This window comes from Pteropus medius, unplaced genomic scaffold, assembly GCF_902729225.1.
Source record: "Pteropus medius unplaced genomic scaffold, Ma_sr-lr_union100, whole genome shotgun sequence".
Classification (NCBI taxonomy): domain Eukaryota; kingdom Metazoa; phylum Chordata; class Mammalia; order Chiroptera; family Pteropodidae; genus Pteropus; species Pteropus medius.
The window spans coordinates 4,837,038-4,855,400 of NW_024353517.1; the positions used below are offsets into that span (position 1 = coordinate 4,837,038).

General features: G+C 40.8%; 1 protein-coding gene across 1 annotated transcript; it reads left to right on the top strand.

Moving 5' to 3' along the window:
• The first annotated feature begins 1,527 nt into the window (after nucleotides 1–1,527).
• RTP4 (receptor transporter protein 4) lies at nucleotides 1,528–6,659 on the top strand. Its single transcript, XM_039850639.1, has 2 exons — nucleotides 1,528–1,811; nucleotides 5,336–6,659. Exons 1-2 carry the CDS (start codon nucleotides 1,633–1,635, stop codon nucleotides 6,441–6,443), a joined length of 1,287 nt encoding a protein of 428 aa, XP_039706573.1. The 5' UTR covers nucleotides 1,528–1,632; the 3' UTR covers nucleotides 6,444–6,659.
• Nucleotides 6,660–18,363: the final 11,704 nt, after the last annotated feature.

Below are 18,363 nucleotides of genomic sequence, written 5' to 3' on the forward strand. Positions count from 1 at the left end.
AAGCAGGTGTGTATGTTAAAGGAAAAACACAAAGCAGAGGCAGAAGGAAATCGGCAGGGAGTGCAATGTACCAGTCAAGGTTACATTTCAGGGAAAAACGGCCATTTGAGGAATCAGGAGGTGGAGTATATGGCCATGCTTTGAAGATAAAGGATAAAAAGTATGAACTTGGGTTCTTAGACCCAGGAGAAAGTAGAAGAAAAAGGGTTAGGAAAAGGAACTATGTGTGACTGGGGCAGATGAGCAGAGCTCAGAGCTGGAACATAGGATGTCTGGGTTTTGATCCAGTACTGGCACTAATTTGCTGTGTGACCTTGAGCAGGAGACCTCTTTCTTCTGCGTCTCAGTTTTCTTATGTATAATAATCAGAGGAAACGAGAACAAGTTTATTCCTAAAGGCGTTCCAGTTATAATATTCTGTGGGTCCAATTCCAAGTTTCTATGATTATGTAGACAAGAGTTTTCTATATTGTCTGTGTAGACATAGGTGCCTTCAATGTGTAAAGTTATGAGAGCAAAGAGTTTGTATGGAACAGACACTATCCTGGGAGGGAGGACAGAAGTGGAGGGTGTTTCTGCCTCCCAAACAGAGCACATTAAAGTCTCAAAAGCCTGAGAAGACAGGCTGATCCTATCTGGGACGTGGTAACTGTAGTGGGGCTTCCAAGGACATAAGTGTCCTGTTTGTCTTATCTCCTCCATTTGAATTAAAACTCCAGAGGGACAGAGCTCACTTGCTAGAATCTCAGACTCTTTAAGTTAGAAGCGACTTTAAAGATCATCTAGTCCTAATCCCTCACCCCACGAATGGGAATTCTCTCTATCTTACCACCAAAATATGGTTCTCATACCTGCTTGTATACTGCCCCCAAGATAATTTACACAGAGAATGACAGAGTTAAATAATCCTTTCATTCAGTCTAGTGTCCTGTCCCAGGACCCAGGAGATCACACTAGACCAAACCACTAGGTCAGATTTTCAGGATGGTTCCTCTCTCACTGGCTCCAGAGTGCCAGCCTGGAATGTGAAACACCATTTTAAGCTTCTCCTCGGGGAGGGCGGTGAGTGGAGACCTCACAGGTTTTGGAGTCACACAGATCCCAGTTCAAGTCTCACCTATGCTGCTTACTAGCTGGGTGGCTTTGATCAAGGAACCCCAGCTCTATGTAACACTCACCTGCAAAATAATAGTAATAATCCCACTCAGAAAACTGTGGTGAAGATTCATCAGGTGCATGAGATGAGTGCTGGACACTTGCTCCGCCTACCCACCCTCTGTGTCTGCATGAGGGTGTGAGCATCTGTGGGAGTAGGAACTGTTTCTTAGTCAACGGTATGTGCCCTAGTGCAGAGCATAGTTCTTTGCTTAGTGTGAAAATAGAAAACTAAAGTAAAAGCTAACTTATCGGTGAATTTAGAATAGCTCTGTACTCAGATGTCTCTTAGCAAGGCATGTTCACAAAACAGCAAAACTCTGCTGCCCCCTGTCCTCGGAAGAAAGACTTGTTCTGTGTATTCAAATATCTGAAACGAAAGTTAAAAAGAAAAGAGCTGACATCAGGGCACGGAAACCGAAACTGCTTTTTTTCTCTTGCTAGGCATCAAGAGAGACTAAAAGCTACGCACTAAACATGGACTCTCAGTCTCAGGAGAAAATTGTTTCCAATGTGGAGACATGGGAGCAGACATTTCAAGAACTGATGCAGCAGGTGAAACCCAGGGCCAAATGGACCCTGAAGTTGGATAAGAATATTCAGCCAGACTGTGTGGCCCAAGGGTGGAAGCAATACCAGCAGAGAGCATTTGGCAGGTAGGTGAGGATTTGCCTGGCAATTGGGCCTTCCTGGGCACAGAGGCTCAGCTTAGCATTGATGGATTCCTTTGAGAGCTTGATAAAAGAATAACTGTCACCAGGCTTTCCATCCTTTTGTGGGCACAGTGTTTTTCAGGATCTAAATAAGACTCCAACCTCCATTTTGCTTACTTGCAGGAAGTTTCTTTTTTTTTTTTTTTTAAGTTTCTTCTCTAAATATTTCTGGAAATCTCCAAAGAATGCTTCCATGTTCCACAAATCTGTCCTCTATTCCCTCATCACTTTATTTGTTCTAAACTGCCTTTATCTAGTATCTTCTCTATCTCCCCCCTCGGTCCTGATAGGCTCCCCCAGGTTATAGCAGCTCTGCTAGCCCTACTAGGTACCAGCCTGGGGCTGGAGCCTTCCTTTAAAGCCCCAAGAATCGGCAAATGCCACACAATCACTTTGAATATTACTTTACTGAAGGCCTATGGATAATAAGAGGGGATGATGCAAGAAAGAAACTTAATTTCTGGAGCCCTTAAGTAATGCACCTTTCTTACTGTCCTTTCCCTCCTTTAACCCCAGGCAAGCCTCCAAGTTGCAGGAACCAGTTTCATTGCCCATGTCAGGAGGGTGAGATTTGCTGACTTAAACAATTAAGTCTTTTTTTTTTTTTAAGTTTATTGGGGTAACATTGGTTAATACAATTATATAATTTTCAGCTGTACATTATAATTTGACATCTATATATTCTATTGTGTGATTACCACCCAAAGTTCAGTTTCCTTTAGCTACCATATATTTGATCCCCTTTACCCACTTCACCCTCCCCCAAATCCCCTATAATTGACCCCCTTTACCCCGTCTACCTCTTCCCTCCTTCCCCACCCCCTACCCTCTGGTAATCACTAGTCCATTGTCCATGTCCCTGAGTCTCTGTTTGTCCTGTTCATTTGTTGCTTTTAGGTTTATATCTCACATATACGTGATATCATGTGATTTTCAACTTTTTCAGCCTGGCTTATTTCACTTAGGTCCATCCAGGTTGTCACAAATGGCAGCATTTCATCTCTTCTTATGGCTGAGTAATATTCCTTAAGTCTTTTCTTTTAGTATGGTACCCAGGGACCTTCACTCTGATTTCCATTGCACCTGTTATCCTGCTTCTCTACCTGCCCCTATCTTGCGTCTGATTCTCTTTGCTCCATGGCATGCATTATTATTATTAGCCATGGCATGCGTTTTCAGACTCCTATTCCCTTGTCCAGGATTTCTGCCTGTGTGGCAGGCCCTTTTCTCCCTCTTTCCTTGTTCTTCTTTCAAGAACCAATTCCAGTGCCACTGTCTCCTTAGAGCATTCTCTGGTCTTCCTAGGCGAAGTAAGTGTTCTTTCTTCCCAATTCCTACAAGATCTTGCATGTGTGTATGTGTGTGTGTGTGTGTGTGTATGTTTGTATATATATAATTTATGTTAATATAAATATTTTGTATTTTGAATGTATTATAGTTATATTAACATGTTATATTTAATTTATTTATAATACATGTATGTTTATATATCACATATATGGAACATATATATTTATAGATAATATTTTTAGCAGCAGAACCCATTATTAAATGAAGCCTCTGGGGCTCTTCCGAACAGTTTTCAAGGCACTGGCCCGAGTTCCATGTAGCAGTCAATCTGTTCTGTTTTGTAAGCCAGTGAGTTGTGTAAATACCTCTCTTCACACCAGCCAGAGCTCCTTGAGGCACTCCTCAAACAGGAAGGTGCTTCTCTTGTTCAAGTGGATTGATTTAATAGTCTTTCTCAGAAGGAAAAATATCAACCAGTTTTTGGAAAGTATTTTGTAGTTTATAAAGTGCTTTCACATACACTATCTCATTTAATAATGACAATATAATCCTTGAGTATTTTTCAGTTGATGGATATAAAAATTGAGGCTTAGAGTAGAAAAGTACTTTTTCTCTGATGTAAACTATGGACTGGGGTATCCAACACAAGTATTAGGGTCCCAAGTTCTAAGATGGTTTCTCTAGGTACAAGACTACACGTTGCTCATTAGAGGTGATGTGGTATAGTAGGTAGATAAACAAGATCGGTTTCAAATGGCCCAAGATCGGAAGTATGACTCTACTACTACTTACCTTGTATATTCCCAAGCAAATTGTGCATTCCTTTATTACTTAGTTTTTTCACATGGACCTTGGCCTCAGTGATGCCTGTGTCAGAGAGAGGCTTTAAAGTTGAAATAGTACAACATTGTCAAGCACCAATTACAGTGCCTGCCTCAAAATAGGGACAGTAGTTTCCTCTTCTCTGTCGTTTCACTTTTTGTCATTGCAGTTGCCAGCATTCAACTGAGATCCAAAATATTCAGTGGAAAATTCCAGAAAAAAAAAATGTATAAGTTTTAAATTGTGTGCCATTCTGAGTTTCATGATGAAATCTCATGTACTTCTGTTCCAACCCGCCTGAGAGGTGAATCGTCTTTTTGTTTAGCCTATGCACACTGAATACCCTCCCTGCTCATTAGTCACTTAGCAGGCCTCTCAGTTACCAGACTGACTGTCGTGGTATCGCAGCACTTGTATTCAAGTAACTCTTATTTCACTTAATAATGGCTCCAAAGCAGAATAGTAGTGACTTCGGCAATTTGGATATGCCAAAGAGAAAATGTAAAGTGCTTCCTTTAAGTAAAAAAGTAAAAGTTCATGACTTAATAGAGAAAGGAAAAAAAAATTGTATGCCGAGCTTGCTAAGATCTAGGGTAAGAACGAATCTTCTGTCCATGAAATTGTGAAGAAGGAAAATTTGTACTAGTTTGACTGTCCCGCCTCAAACTACAAAACTTATAACCACAGGATATGATAACTGCTAACTTCAGATGGAAAGGGCATTACATTTGTGGGTGGAAAACAAGAACAGAAAACATATTTTGATTGACCGCAATGTGTTGTATGTTGCACCGGAAAGCATTGAGCTTATAAAGAAGACTTCAGCAAGGGATTCCTGAAACGAAGGACACCAAGCCATTTCCTGAAAGTAAGGGATGGTTACATAGATTCAGAAATAGGTTTGGGCTAAAAAATATAAAAATTACTGGAGAGTATTGTTATAATTGTTCTATTTTATTATTAGTTACTATGGTTAATCTCTGTGTCTAATTTTGAAATTACACTTTATTATAGATGTGTGTGTATAGGGGAGAAAAGGTGTTTTATACGGCACTATCCAGGGTTTTATAAGAGTTTTCTGTGACCATTGTGAGGGCCAGATTTTTCTAGAGATGGCAGAAATATTTTTCCCTCTGAGACACCTAAAAATGTTTTACTGGCAAAGAGGCAGATTGGAACTAAGCTCAGTAGGTCACAGGAAAAAAACTTTGTTTGAAACAGTCTCTCATTTCTATTTGACGATTTATCAATATCACATGCACTTTCTTAAATTGAAAGGGATCTTAGAGACCAATCATTTCCCTCAGGAAAACAATCAGCAGAGGGAACAATGGGCTTCTTTGTTCTCTTTTCAGGTTCCGGTGTTCCTCATGCAAGCGATTTTGGGCTTCCGCCCAAGTGCAAATACTATGTCACATGTACCTGGAAACCCGGAAGTCTCAGGGCCAGGTGCTTATGCGACTCTTTGCCCAGAGGTGCCGGAGGTGTACCCAGTCTCAATTTGAGAAGCCTGAGTTCTCCCCAGAGAGTACCATGAGGATTTTGAAGAACCTGGTGCGGCGTATTCAGGAGAGATACTACGGAGACGGCATCAGGAAGTTTTCTGAGATCCCGGTGGTCCCGGAGGTGCCTTTGGAAGGGTCTCATGACACAGCCAATTGTGAGGCATGCACTCTGGGCTTCTGTGTATGGGGCTTCCAAAACTGCATAACAAACCCACTTGAATCCCCTCTCTCCTATAGGGAGATTGGGAGCTCCTCACCTCACACAGGTGACATGAGCAGCCAAAACCAAGCTGGGAACCAGTCAGGTAAGGCAAGGGAGGCTCAGGGGAGTGGGTATTCCTGTGTCCCTAAGAAGTCAACACCCAGCCATGCCACTGCTGGAACCCAAGTGCCTGGGGCAGGTCCTCAGCCCAAACAGGAGACAGGCCGACAACCCACACCAGGGGCAAACCAGCAGGCTAAACGGGGAACAGGGCTGCAGCCCATCCAAGTAGAAGGATCACTTCCTTTAGGGCGGACAGACCCACAGCCCACACGAGCAGTAGTCCCATTACCTTCAGGGCAGGCAGATTCACAATCCACCCCAGGAGGAGGACCGCAAGCCCCCCGGAGGGCATACTCTCAGGTTCTAAGGTGTTCAGGCCAACAGATAACACAGAAAGCATGCTCACAAGCCACACAAGGAGTAGGTCTTCAGGTCACAAGAAGGACAGACCTACAGCCCACACAGAAGGAAGATCCCATAGTGACACGAAGGTCTAGGACCCTCAGTGAAACTCAAGATGCCCAGAGAAGGCAGGAGAAGTATTCAGACAGAAGACCTGCTCCAGACAGCTTTTTTGGACGCTCTTCTTTCAAGCAACCAAATAACACCCTTAACCAGGATAACATATTCATTAAGGCCTGTGTCTGTATTGCTGCTGTGTGTACCTTTTTGATGTCTAAGTACTTTAATTAGAATGATAAAAATAGCTTGTCTTCTTCTCTTCTCTTGTCTTAATTTAATGGTAATTAACGAACTAGTGCCATTTTAATATGACAGAGAGAATTTGCTTTGAGATTAAGCGGAGTTAAGTTTGTAGAAAACACAATTGTTTCCTGAACCTCCTTTGCATATAGTCTAAAACATGACTTAGCAAATAGTGAATCCAATAATAAATATTTGTTAAATGACCGAAAGGTGTTTGTTCACTTATTCACTCATTCATTCATTAGGATCTATTCTCTCTCTCTCTCTCTCTCTCTCTCTCTCTCCTATCTGTCTATTATCTATCTATCTATCTATCTATCTATCTATCTATCTATCTATCTATCATCATCATCATCTATCATCTATCTATCTATCTATCTATCATCATCATCTATCATCTATCATCTATATCATCTACATATAGACCATATCTTCACAAGAACTCGGGGTCATAAGTGTTAATTATAAAACTTTTGTGTAAACTGATAATGGTTCCCCAAAGATGTCCATGTCCTAATCTCCAGAACCTGTGAATACGTTACTTTACATGGCAAAAGGGATTTTGCAGATATGATTAATTTAAGGGCCTTGAGATGGGAGAGATTATCCTGCATTATCAAGATGGGCAGGATTACATTACATTATCAATGTAATCACAAAGGTCCTTATAGGAAAGAGGCAAGAAGATCAGAGTCAGAAAAAGGAGATTTAGCGATGGAAATGGAGGTTGGAGTGATGTGCTTTGAAGATGGAGGAAAAAACCATGAGCCAAGGGATGCAGGCAATGTCTAGAAGCTCACAAAGGCAAAGACACAGATTGTCACCTAGTACCTCCAGCAGACATAAGACTTTAGTTCAGTATGACTGATTTTAAACTTCCAATCTCCAGAATTGTAAGATAGTAAATTTGTGTTGTTTTAAGGCACTAAATTTGTGGTAACCTATTATAGCAACAATGGGAAGCTAATACAGTTATCGATATCACTCTAGGGATCAGGCAATTATGTTTTAGGTATGGTTCAGTTTTAACAACAAAAAGGAGCATTTCATAAGTTAGAGATATTGATATATCCATCCCTTCTTGTTCTTCCTTCTCTTTTACTTAAACCCATCCAGTGTCCTTATCCTAAAAAAAGTTCCTTTGATTTGATGACTCCCACCACTCTCATATTCTCTCACTTCTTCCAGCATTGGACTAGGAAGCATGTAAGAACTTGCCAATCCTGAAATCTTGAGGTGCATGACCACATTTTTCACTCCCTGTTTCCATCTGTCTACAAGGCATTTCTACAGGGCTCGCACTGCCATCTTTACCACGTTTAAAAACAAGCTCATCAGCATCTGCGACATTCCCATTCTAATTTGCCCGTCACCCAAGCTTATCACCTTAGAGTCATCTTCAATTTCTTTTCTTTCCGTCACCAACGCTTACTACCCCTTTTTTGTCAAGTGGCTCCATCTCTTCTCACTACTTTTCCCTATCAGCCTTTATCCCTAACTAGTTCAAGAACTTGAGTTATTGAAATAGGCTTTGGATTTCACTCCATGAACAATGGGGAGTCATTGCAAGCACTTGAGGATATGGATAATTTGAGTGGAATCACATTTTTAAAACAGTATCTATTGCTGGGAAACAATGGAGGATGGGTTGAAGTAGTGGGGAGTCTGACTTGAAATAGGATAGTGGTAAACACAGAGGTGGGGTTCCTATAGACAATAAATAACTTGAAGAAATTTGAAGACCGGGAAATGTAAGAAGACAGAAAACCCAAGGATAAAAATATTTTCTTTTTTTCTGGATGTCTCTTTTCCTTTTCTCTCATGCCACTTCTGCTAGTACTATGCTTATATAAATACTCTCCCCATCCACCACCAACCACCCTACTGAATTTCTGCATTCCTTCTATTTTCATGCCTTTTTGTTCCTTCACAAAGAACATCGGCCCAAGGAATAGAGATTTTACCTCTAGTCTAGTTATGTTGCATAACCTAGAGCTAGTCATTATCCCTGCCTGGGCCTCAGTTTCTCCATCTATAAAATAAGTTAACATCATTCAGTGAAACATTGATTGAACACATGTATTTCCCTCTAATCTCTTTTGAAATTCCACTAAGTGACAATAAAAGTGTAAGAAGCATCAACAGACAAAGGCAAAGTAATGAGTAGAAACTAGAAAACTGATGGACTACTGATAGGCAACTGACTTAGCAGAGTAGAGAAATCTGGAATAGAAGTTAGTCAAGGGAAAACTAAGGTGCAAGGCAATTCATGTGGCACAATTTCAGAAAAGCTCAAATACTGTAGGCAACGAGTAGCTCTGAAGGTGGGAACAGGGAATGCTAAAGTAGGAGCATTGGCTGAAAACTTACATACCAAGTTTCTTTCCCTCACTCCTATGCAGCCTGGTAATCACTCTTGACTCACTCCAGGGAGACTAGAGGTTTATTTTTTGAAGACATTGACACAGAAGGACTCTAGGCTCAGAGACTCAGGCATAGCTAAGGTGGGAAATGTCACCCAGCCATCAGAAAGATAGTGAAAGTTTACATGCTGACTAGTGAGACTCCCTTAGTCCACTACTAGATCTAGGAGTCAGCCTTATGTCCTGCCCACCCACTTCTCAAACATACAGCCTTGTGGCAATAGGACACACAAAAAAGGCAACTGATTTAATATGAACGATGGTAAACAGGGTCACTCTAACTTTCACCGCTTGATTTCCAGACCCATATATTCTACCTATTGGAGTCACAGCATGTAATGGTCACTGATTCAGGATGTATACTACATTCTGGTGGATTGTGACTCATTTCACAAGATAGCCATCTCCAAGCTGTACCACAGCTGCATCTTTAAGAGGCTATATCATTGACCTGTCAGGTTGGTAGTTTCTGGGCGATACCGTACTCAATAAGACCAGGATATCCCATGGCTTTATCACCTCTACTGTAACTCTTTTGCTATAAATTTGTTTTTTATTTAATTTGATATTATGTGATGTTTACTTTGCTAGGGCCATGAGAGAGAATCAGTCCCATGCCTCTCACCTAGCTTCTGGTGGTTTGCTGGCAATCTTTGGAGTTCTTTGGCTTGTAGAAACATCACCCTGACCTCTCCTTTCACCTCTATATGGTCTTCTTCACATGTGCATGTGTATGTCATCTTTTTATAAGGATACCGGTCATGTTGGATTAGGAGCCCATTCTACTCCAGAATGACCTCGTCTTAACTAATTACATTGTTAACAACCTTATTTCCAAATAAGGTCACATTCTGAGATACTAGGGGTTTGCACTCCAATGGATGAATTTGGAGGGAATGCAATTCAACTAGTAACATTTGGGATCCTGGGTCTGTGATCCTGGGTCAGAAACTTGGAAAATCATGCTGGCTGAAGTCATGCAAACATGAAATGCAAGCCCATACCTAGAATTTGTGCTGATTATAGTCAAAATGAATCACTATCCCCTCCAGGATGGGAGGAATATAATGTATATACCACCCCTGATTGAGGTTGTAGTGTAGCCACTTCCTGTTTTCAGCTTTCACCACAAAAAAACACGGGGAAACCAAGATTGGCCTTTTCCTTCCTCTGTTAGCAGGTCATAAGTGATGACCTCCAACCACTGTGTATGCAATCAGTGTGAGCCGAGGGAGAGGCACTAGTGCATCAGTGGTGGTTGACGTAGGGGCTGATCGCCAGTTCACCCAGCTCACTTGTGCTTGTATTCTTTAGCTTTGTAGCTCAATCTGGCTACAATCCTTTCATGTTCTGATGAATTATGCTCGACCTGCTCGACCTTATAACTTAAGAGGCTTTTCAAACCCTAGGTCATGTTGGGCATCTCTGGCCCCAACATCTTTTGAAATCTCATGATCAGGAGTTTTAACTCTACTACCACCAAGTAGCTTGTGGGTGTTGTTTTCTTTGAGTAGCATATAATTCTCTGATGCAGATGGTATGGCCTTGCTTCAGGACACAAAAGTTATTAATTAATTATATTTATCTTACTGGGGATTGCCATAAATACCATGTGGCACGATTTCCCACTATAGATATCTCTAATATCGAAGAGTTTGTTGGATGACATGGCCCATATGTCAGGGCCTCTTGCATAACATTGTGGACCTGATGCAGAGCCCTTTCCTATTCTGGGTCCCACTCGAAGTTGACAGCTTTCTCTATCATTTAGTATATGGATCAGGGAAGTGTGGACTATCATGTTCTCTGCTTTCTTTTAGAGGTGAGAGGGTCAAGATGCGATAATCTGACCTTTACTTTGGAAGTGTTATCTGGCATGCTCCAAATTACTGTACCTCTAAAACCTTTATGAATGGAACAGGGGATCTTTGTAGGGATTATTTTTCAGCCTCTGGAGTTACCAGGGTCTCGGATACCCTTGCCACTCCTCAATTATCTGGTCTGATTAATACGATGTCATTGATTGAGTGGACCAGTGTAATGTTCTGCAATGCTCAGATGGTTCAGACTCTGCAGATGATATTATGATGTAGGATGAGAGAGTTAACATGGCCCTGAGATGAAAGTGTAAATTCATGCTGCTACCCTCTCTCTATGAATACGACTTCTGGTTATCCTTGATAAGGATGAAAAAGAATGCATTAATCAGATCAATGTTTACATACCATGTATCTGAAGCAATGTTAATTTGCTCTAACAAAAATATCACTTTGGGCACTGCAATTTTAATTGGAACCTCTACTTGGTTGAGTTTGAGATCGTCTAGTGTCATCCTTCACGATCTGATTGGTTTCTATAGGGATCAGACTGGTGAATTAAATGAGGATATGCTGGAGATCACCACCTCTGGCTTTTTTAGGTTTTAAGGGTGGCTTTAATCTCTGTATTGCCCTGTTAGGGGGCTAGGTCCAAGGAGGTTGAGACCTGGATTCACCGAGATGGCAGGTCCAGAGAAGGGACAAAGGGGAATGGCCAGACTGGGCCCTCTGTATCCCTTCTCCCCTGCTCCTCCTTCTGCACCTTCATTCTCCATGCTGTGGTTGGAGTGAAGCAGGAGTGTTCACCCAGGCCCTTCCCTTGGCTCTTCTTCTTGCCCAGGCTGTGAACCTGGAGAAAACTGTGTTCCCGAGACTCAATGGTTTTGTAAAAGGGAGTATGATCCATTTGGAGTTGGCCTTCCTTTTCAAGGACGCACATGCCCTTGCCCCCAAAAGTTCTTGGAGAAACTTGTTTTTAACAGAGCAGAGGATCCCCAAGTTCTTTTTTGTATAAAGGAGGAAGGCATTTTTTAAAAAGACCCATTCAGGTGACAAATAGGTACATCACTGATTGATATCAAATTAGATTTCCGGGATAACCACATCCAAGCGTTCAATGATTTTGTTTTTATGGCACCTTGTATAACCACTTAATACCCAATAAACATTATTTAATTTATTGGGCCCGAACTTCAGCTAACCACTCCCACCTCCTCAAGCTATATAGTCGAGAAGTGGTGAGGCTCAGGATGTGGCTGGCCACCTGGGAAGATGAGTTCATTCCTATGCTAGGAATTAGTCTGAGTCCTGCAATAGTGGACTGGAATGTTACTAGAGGGAAGAAATTTGTGGAGACAAATTCAGCAGCACCTCACTAAGCTATGAACAAGTATTATCAGTAAGGCTGGGCGCCAAGCTGGGATCAGAAACAGAAACATATTTATTTTATGAACACTGTAAGCACTGAGCCGATTTGAAGGCAAACAGATCTGACCTGAGAAGGCTTAGCAAAAAACTCCTGTTAACAAAATCAGTCATTCCCTGAAATGGAAAAGTTTTTCTATGTGTTGATCATTAATTATAGTCTGGGGCCAAAAGCTATGGATTTCAAGAAATACCGAATGCAGCCAATGGCCTTTCTTGACTTGCCTTTCAGGTTCTCTGCCTCATCTACTCTTCACATGCTCAGCCCCAGTGAATTCAAGGCTCTTTCAGCTGGAGTATGATGGCTGAATATCTTCAGGCCAAGAAGGCAGAAGGAGAGAATCTTCTGGAGGTTTGAAAGGACAGATTCGTCAGATGCCACAGCCAGAAGTGGTTTTAGGGCAGTGGGAGTAGGGAGAGTAGCTATTTGACCCCTGCTCCCTCAGCAGAGGCCAAATGACACCAATTTTCACTTAAGAATGTCAAGCTGGTGAACACTCAGGGGGCATGCCTTACCCTCCAGATTAAAATAAAAGCCTCAGAATGTGGAACTAGAAATTTCTGAGGTTTATAGTGGGAAGTAGGAGATGGTTGGGGGAAGGAGAGGCAGGGAAACGAGAGTAAATTGGGCAAAACAATGTAGTCTGTCTCCTGGGAACTTCTAAACAATCTTAAAGTTGCCACAGGAGATCACAGCAGTGTTCCAGAGTGATGTCCCCTCTCTGGGGCTGGGTGGCAGGGAGCACTACTGGCAGGCACTGATTCGCTGCTCTAGAGTTAGGATGGCCCTCTCTCTGGAGACCTCGGAAGCCGGGAAAGAGGATCCTAGGTGGCTTTGTGACTAAGATACCCTGGACTAGGTCCTTAGAAACCATCTAGTCCTAATGCATCTTTTGACAGAGAAGGAAACCAAATTTTTAGAGGCAGAAGTGAGGTGCCTTTTAAAATATAATTTTCAAAAAGGTAAAATCATGTCTCTCATACAGATATTAAATGAACAAGTTTCGAAGATTTTATTGAGCTCATTAATTAATGAGGAAAGCAGTAAGATTTACAACCTGCCCAAAGAGCATTCGAGAAGATAGGTATGGATAGGCAATTTAATGGCTTGCTGGGTTATAAGGTATTAAAAAACTGGTTTATGTTTAAAAGGATCATAAACTGTAAACTTCAAAGCTATTAATTTCATTGAGAAGAAATTATTTGCATCTCCACTGAACAAAATTTTCCAAATGAGCCTCTGCCTTATAGTGAAGTAAAACAGTCTAGCACATACAAAGTCAAGTCCAGCACCGAAAGAACACCCAATAATCTCTTTCACCTATTTCCAAGTTTCAGATAATTTTTTGAACTTGTCCAAGATCATACTGGTAATTGCTAGCAGATGTAGGATAGTAATTAAAGTCTCATTATGCCCAACCCAATATTTTTGTCCTTGCCACACAGTCCAGAAAGACCAAGACGTACAAGAGCCAAATTGTCAGTTGGACAGAAGGCTGCTTAGGGAGGTGAAATGTTCCCGCCACCCTGTCTGCCCAGCCCATTAGCCTCTTTAGGGTGCTGTTATGCAAACAAAGATTTGTGAGGAAGCCCGCACTGGGTCCTCGTCCTCACATTCCCCAGACCCAGGGTGAGGTCTCAATACCCTCCTTCTTCTCTCTGGCAGGATTCCTTAATCATCCTATCATCAACTCCACCCACTCAGTCTTTGTAACCCAATCTCTCTGGGCTCTTTTTCTGCATATTCTCTGGTGGAACCTTCATTAGAAGCATTCAAGTGAGGCTAGACGACACCTTGGCAGAGATATTAACTAAAGGGATTTAAGTACTAAATATGCTCAGTTGGCATAGGTAACCCTTAAAGTTCTTCCAATTCTTAAATTCATGGATTCTGTAATTTTTTTTTTCCCAGAATGGGAGTGAGAACTTGTATACAGGCATATCTCAGAGATATTTCAGGTTCTGTTCCAGACAGCCACAGTAAAGTATTGCAATAAAGCAAGTCACAATCCTTTTGCTGGTGGAGGGTTTGCCTTCAACTTATAAAAAATGCAACACCTGTGGAGCGTACTAAAGCAAAGCACAGGTATGCCTGTATAAAACCTGGGGATTCTCCAGTGGGTTTGCAAAGCTGGCATTGATTTTTTTGGCTTTAGAAAAACTCTCATTTCTTGGTTTCTCATCAGAGTGAATACTAATGTCCTTCCTTCTGGGAGGGCTCTTAAGATAAGTGAGTTACTGTTTGCCAAGAGATTTGGGAGCCTGAGGCAAGTAAGTGACACTGAGCTGCTCACCAACTATGACAAGCCATCTGCACAAACACCCATCCTTTTGCTCCTGCCAGATCTTTGTGGGTGGCAGAGTTTGGAATAATTTCATTACTAGAGTCCATCAGACTTGCCAGTGTCTCTTTAAGATCACCTTTTCATAATCACTTTTTTGGGGGTCAGAAATAGCATTTGGGTAGATAAGGAATAGTGCAACGGTAAGCTATTGATCTTTCAAAAGATAACATGATGAGAATAAATCTTCTACTCCTATGCCCTGATTTTGAGGCTGGTTTTTGCATTCCTTATATCTCTAAAGGAAAAGAAGAAAAAAATTCTAAGGATAAGTTCCTTATGGCCAGTAAAACCATCATACTATAATGTTTAGACCACAAGTCTGAGATGGAAATGGGAACTTTTTCGGAAGTGCTATGCCAAAATTCTAATTTCTTTCTTTGACTCACAGTATAGGAGTGCCAAAAGAATATGAGAGACCAGTATTTTATAAGTGAAAAATGAAGACCGGGAGAAGGAACATTAGCTGTGTCAAGTTCACATAGCTGTGTCAAGGTGCTTCTTTTTTATAGAGTATGAGGCAGAAGAAACAAAGCTCTAAGAATGTGTGGGCTAGTACCTTGTTTACTGAACTGTCCCAATGGTGAGGGTTATTTCTCTCAGGCTTGAGTTATAAAATAAAACATAGATGAAAAACGTGATTTCAGCCCATTTCCTCTCTTCTCAAATCAAACCTTTCTCTCTTCACTCCAAAGGTTTTACCCACAAGGCCTCCAGGATCTGCTGTAGGTCTCCTGCTGACCCATTCCCCATTTTCCCACGGGCTGTGTTTTCACTTCTCCTCAGAAATAATAATAATAATAATAATAATAATAATAATAATAATAATAAAGCCATTTTTATCGAATATTCATTAGAGTGCCAAGCTAAAGCATTCCACTTCCAGAATCTCAATTAATCTTCATAACAGTGAAGCCTATACCATTATCCTCATTTAATAAATGGAGGAACTGAGACTCATTGGAGACTGAGATTGGGTACCCAAGATCCCACAGCTGATGATGACAGAGCTGGTTGTCTTACTCCTAAATTCTGCCCTTAAATGTCAGGCTTTGCATTCTCCCACATTCAATACTGTCTTCTCAAAATCATGCCTTCTCTCATCTGGCTTTTCTCCCTGGTAACTAAATTTCACTTCTAGATAAGTGGGGACCATTTCACTGGACTCAAGCTGAAATCAGAAAAACTAAGACAGATAAAGGAAAGGGGCAGTTGAGTTCAGAGCCAAGAGAGATCTAAATATCTGAGTTCATGGACGTTGCGGGGTTTCGGCCCAGCATTTATTTTCCAATTTTTCCTTACAGAGTATCTTTTTTTTTTTTTTTTACTGATATCCATCTTTCTCGCACAAAGTTCACATGCTTCACTTCCAGCTGCAAAGAAAGGCCTGATTTATCCAAGGAAAATCATCTTCCCTTGCCACTGATTGGTTCATAAACGAGCATCTGACACAAAGTTGGTTAACGATTTGCAGTGAGAAGTTTGAGGAAGGCTCCTGGGAAAGCCCTTCCATTCGCACTGGTACTTTTTTACTTCCCTCTACTGACTTCCTGGGGGTCTTTTTTTTCTCTACAGAACATCTGTCATGTAGAATCTCTATGCATCCATGGGCTAGAGTCTTATCTTTGAAGGCCATATGAAATAGTATGTTTCTTCTCTCATGGAATTGATCCTAGAAATCACAGGAAAGCGAATGTGTTTTCACATGGTAGTGTGCTAAAGTTTACTTGTGAAGAAATCTCAGTGTTCATAATGAAATCCTCTATCAGCATGGTTTCCAAGAGCTGTCCCTACCTAGGTGCTTGGTCATCCAGGCTGTGTCACAACTGGGTTCAAGGGGAGGACCCCTCTTCCATTCTCAAGCTGTGCTGAGAGAGACCACAGTCCCTGGCTCATAGAGAAGGTGCTAGAAATGGTAGGAAAAGTGAGGGGCCACCGGAACCAGTTTGATCTTGTTAGGTATTTGGAATTATGGACTATCTGAGCTGAAAGAAAGTTTAAAAGTCACAGAAACACATTTTCCTTTTCAGCAGGGGAAACTGAGGCAGAGAGAGGAAGAAACCTGCCCAAGAGTTTATTATTAAAGTGACATTTACACAATCACCCTTGAATGGGTGGGGATGGCTGAGTAACTCACTCCATTATTTCCTTAAATACACTTCTTATTTATTTCTTATATCTCTTTATCACTAAAAAGCTGAGTAATTTGATGGTTTCTTCTTTGGTTTCTAAATAAGAGTCCATTCTTAAAGCAGAACTCACTCATTTCTCTATAGCTCAGTTGTTTAAAAGACCATTTTTATAGCCTGGTCTTTCTTAATATTGTTTTCTGAAGATAGGGATTGTTGTTTCTACTTTAGAAAGATAGAAACAATCTACCCTACCCTAGGTCACACTTTAGACACAAGTCTGAAATTCCATTCCTTTTATCTGCTCCCGCAGATCAGATATTTTCCTTCCTCTTCACATGGGGTGGAGAAACATCAATTTCGAAAACCAGTTTGATGCTGCCAATATTTCCATACTTCAATTTCCCTTCGCAGTGGCCAAGCTTGGCTTTTCATTAGCCCAGCTCTAATTCTAGACTTTTGGTCTGGACCCTCCATTTCTTCAGTTAAGAGTGGAGCCCTTTTAATGACGTGGCCCAGAAAATGCTGCCCAATGTCTTCAAATATTAATAACTTCATTTGTTTCCAAAGCTTAGAGAGGGTGACATGAAATTAATGAGCAAGCTCATGGAAATCAATTATTTTCAGCAAAAGGTTCTCTAGAGTCATTGTGTAGGAAATTGTGTGTGCGTGTGTGTGTGTGTGTGTGTGTGTGTGTGCGCGTGTGTTTTAATCTGGGATAATATATTTCTAGCTAAAGGGCATATTTTTTATTATAATTATAGTGTAAAAAATGAAGATGGGAAAAAAATCTAGTTTTTTTGTTTTAAGAAAAGATGAAGTTTGGAGAAAAATAATCCTGAAAGATGAATCCAAAAGAATCATTTCAATCAAATGTTCCTCATGACTGGCTTGGGTATCTGGATTATCTTCAGTCCTTATATCTTTTTTAAAAAAATAATTTTTAAATTTTTTCAATTACAATTGAAATAACAATATTATATTAGTGTCAGGTGTACAACATCGTGATTAGACACTTATATATCTTACGAAATGATTACTCCAATAAATCTAGTAATCATCTGACACCATACATAGTTATGTTATTAATTATATTCCTTATGCTGTATTTTACATACCTATGAGTATTTTGTAACTACCAATTTGTACTTCCTAATCCCTTCCCCTTTTTCACCATTCCCTAACCCCCTTCCACCTGGTAATCATCAAAATGTTCTCTGTATCTATGAGTTTGTTTTTATTTTGTTTGTTCATTTATTTTGTTGTTTAGATTCCACATGTAAGTGAAATCACACGGCATTTGTCTTCATCTGTCTGACTTACTTACTCAGCACGATATCCTCTAGGTCCATCCGCATTGTTTCAGGTGGCAAGATTTCATTATTTTTTTATGGCTGAGAAATATTCTGTTGTGTATATGTACCACCTCTTCTTTATCCATTCATCAATTGATGGACACCTAGGTTGCTGCCACATCTTGGCTATTGCAAATAATGCTGCAATGAACATATGGATTTACATGTACCTTCAAAGTAGCGTTTTGGGTTTGTTCAGTTAAATACCCAGAAGTGGCATTACTGGGTTCTTCTTTGTCTCTTGTAATAGCCTTTATTTTAACGTATTTTATCTGGTATAGGTATTGCTTCCCTAGCCTTTGTTTGTTTGTTTCCATTACCATGACATTTTTTTTTTCAGTCTGTGTGTGTCTTTCAATCTGAAGTGAGTCTCTTATAGGCAGCATAAGTAGGAGTCTTGTTTTCTTAACCATTCAG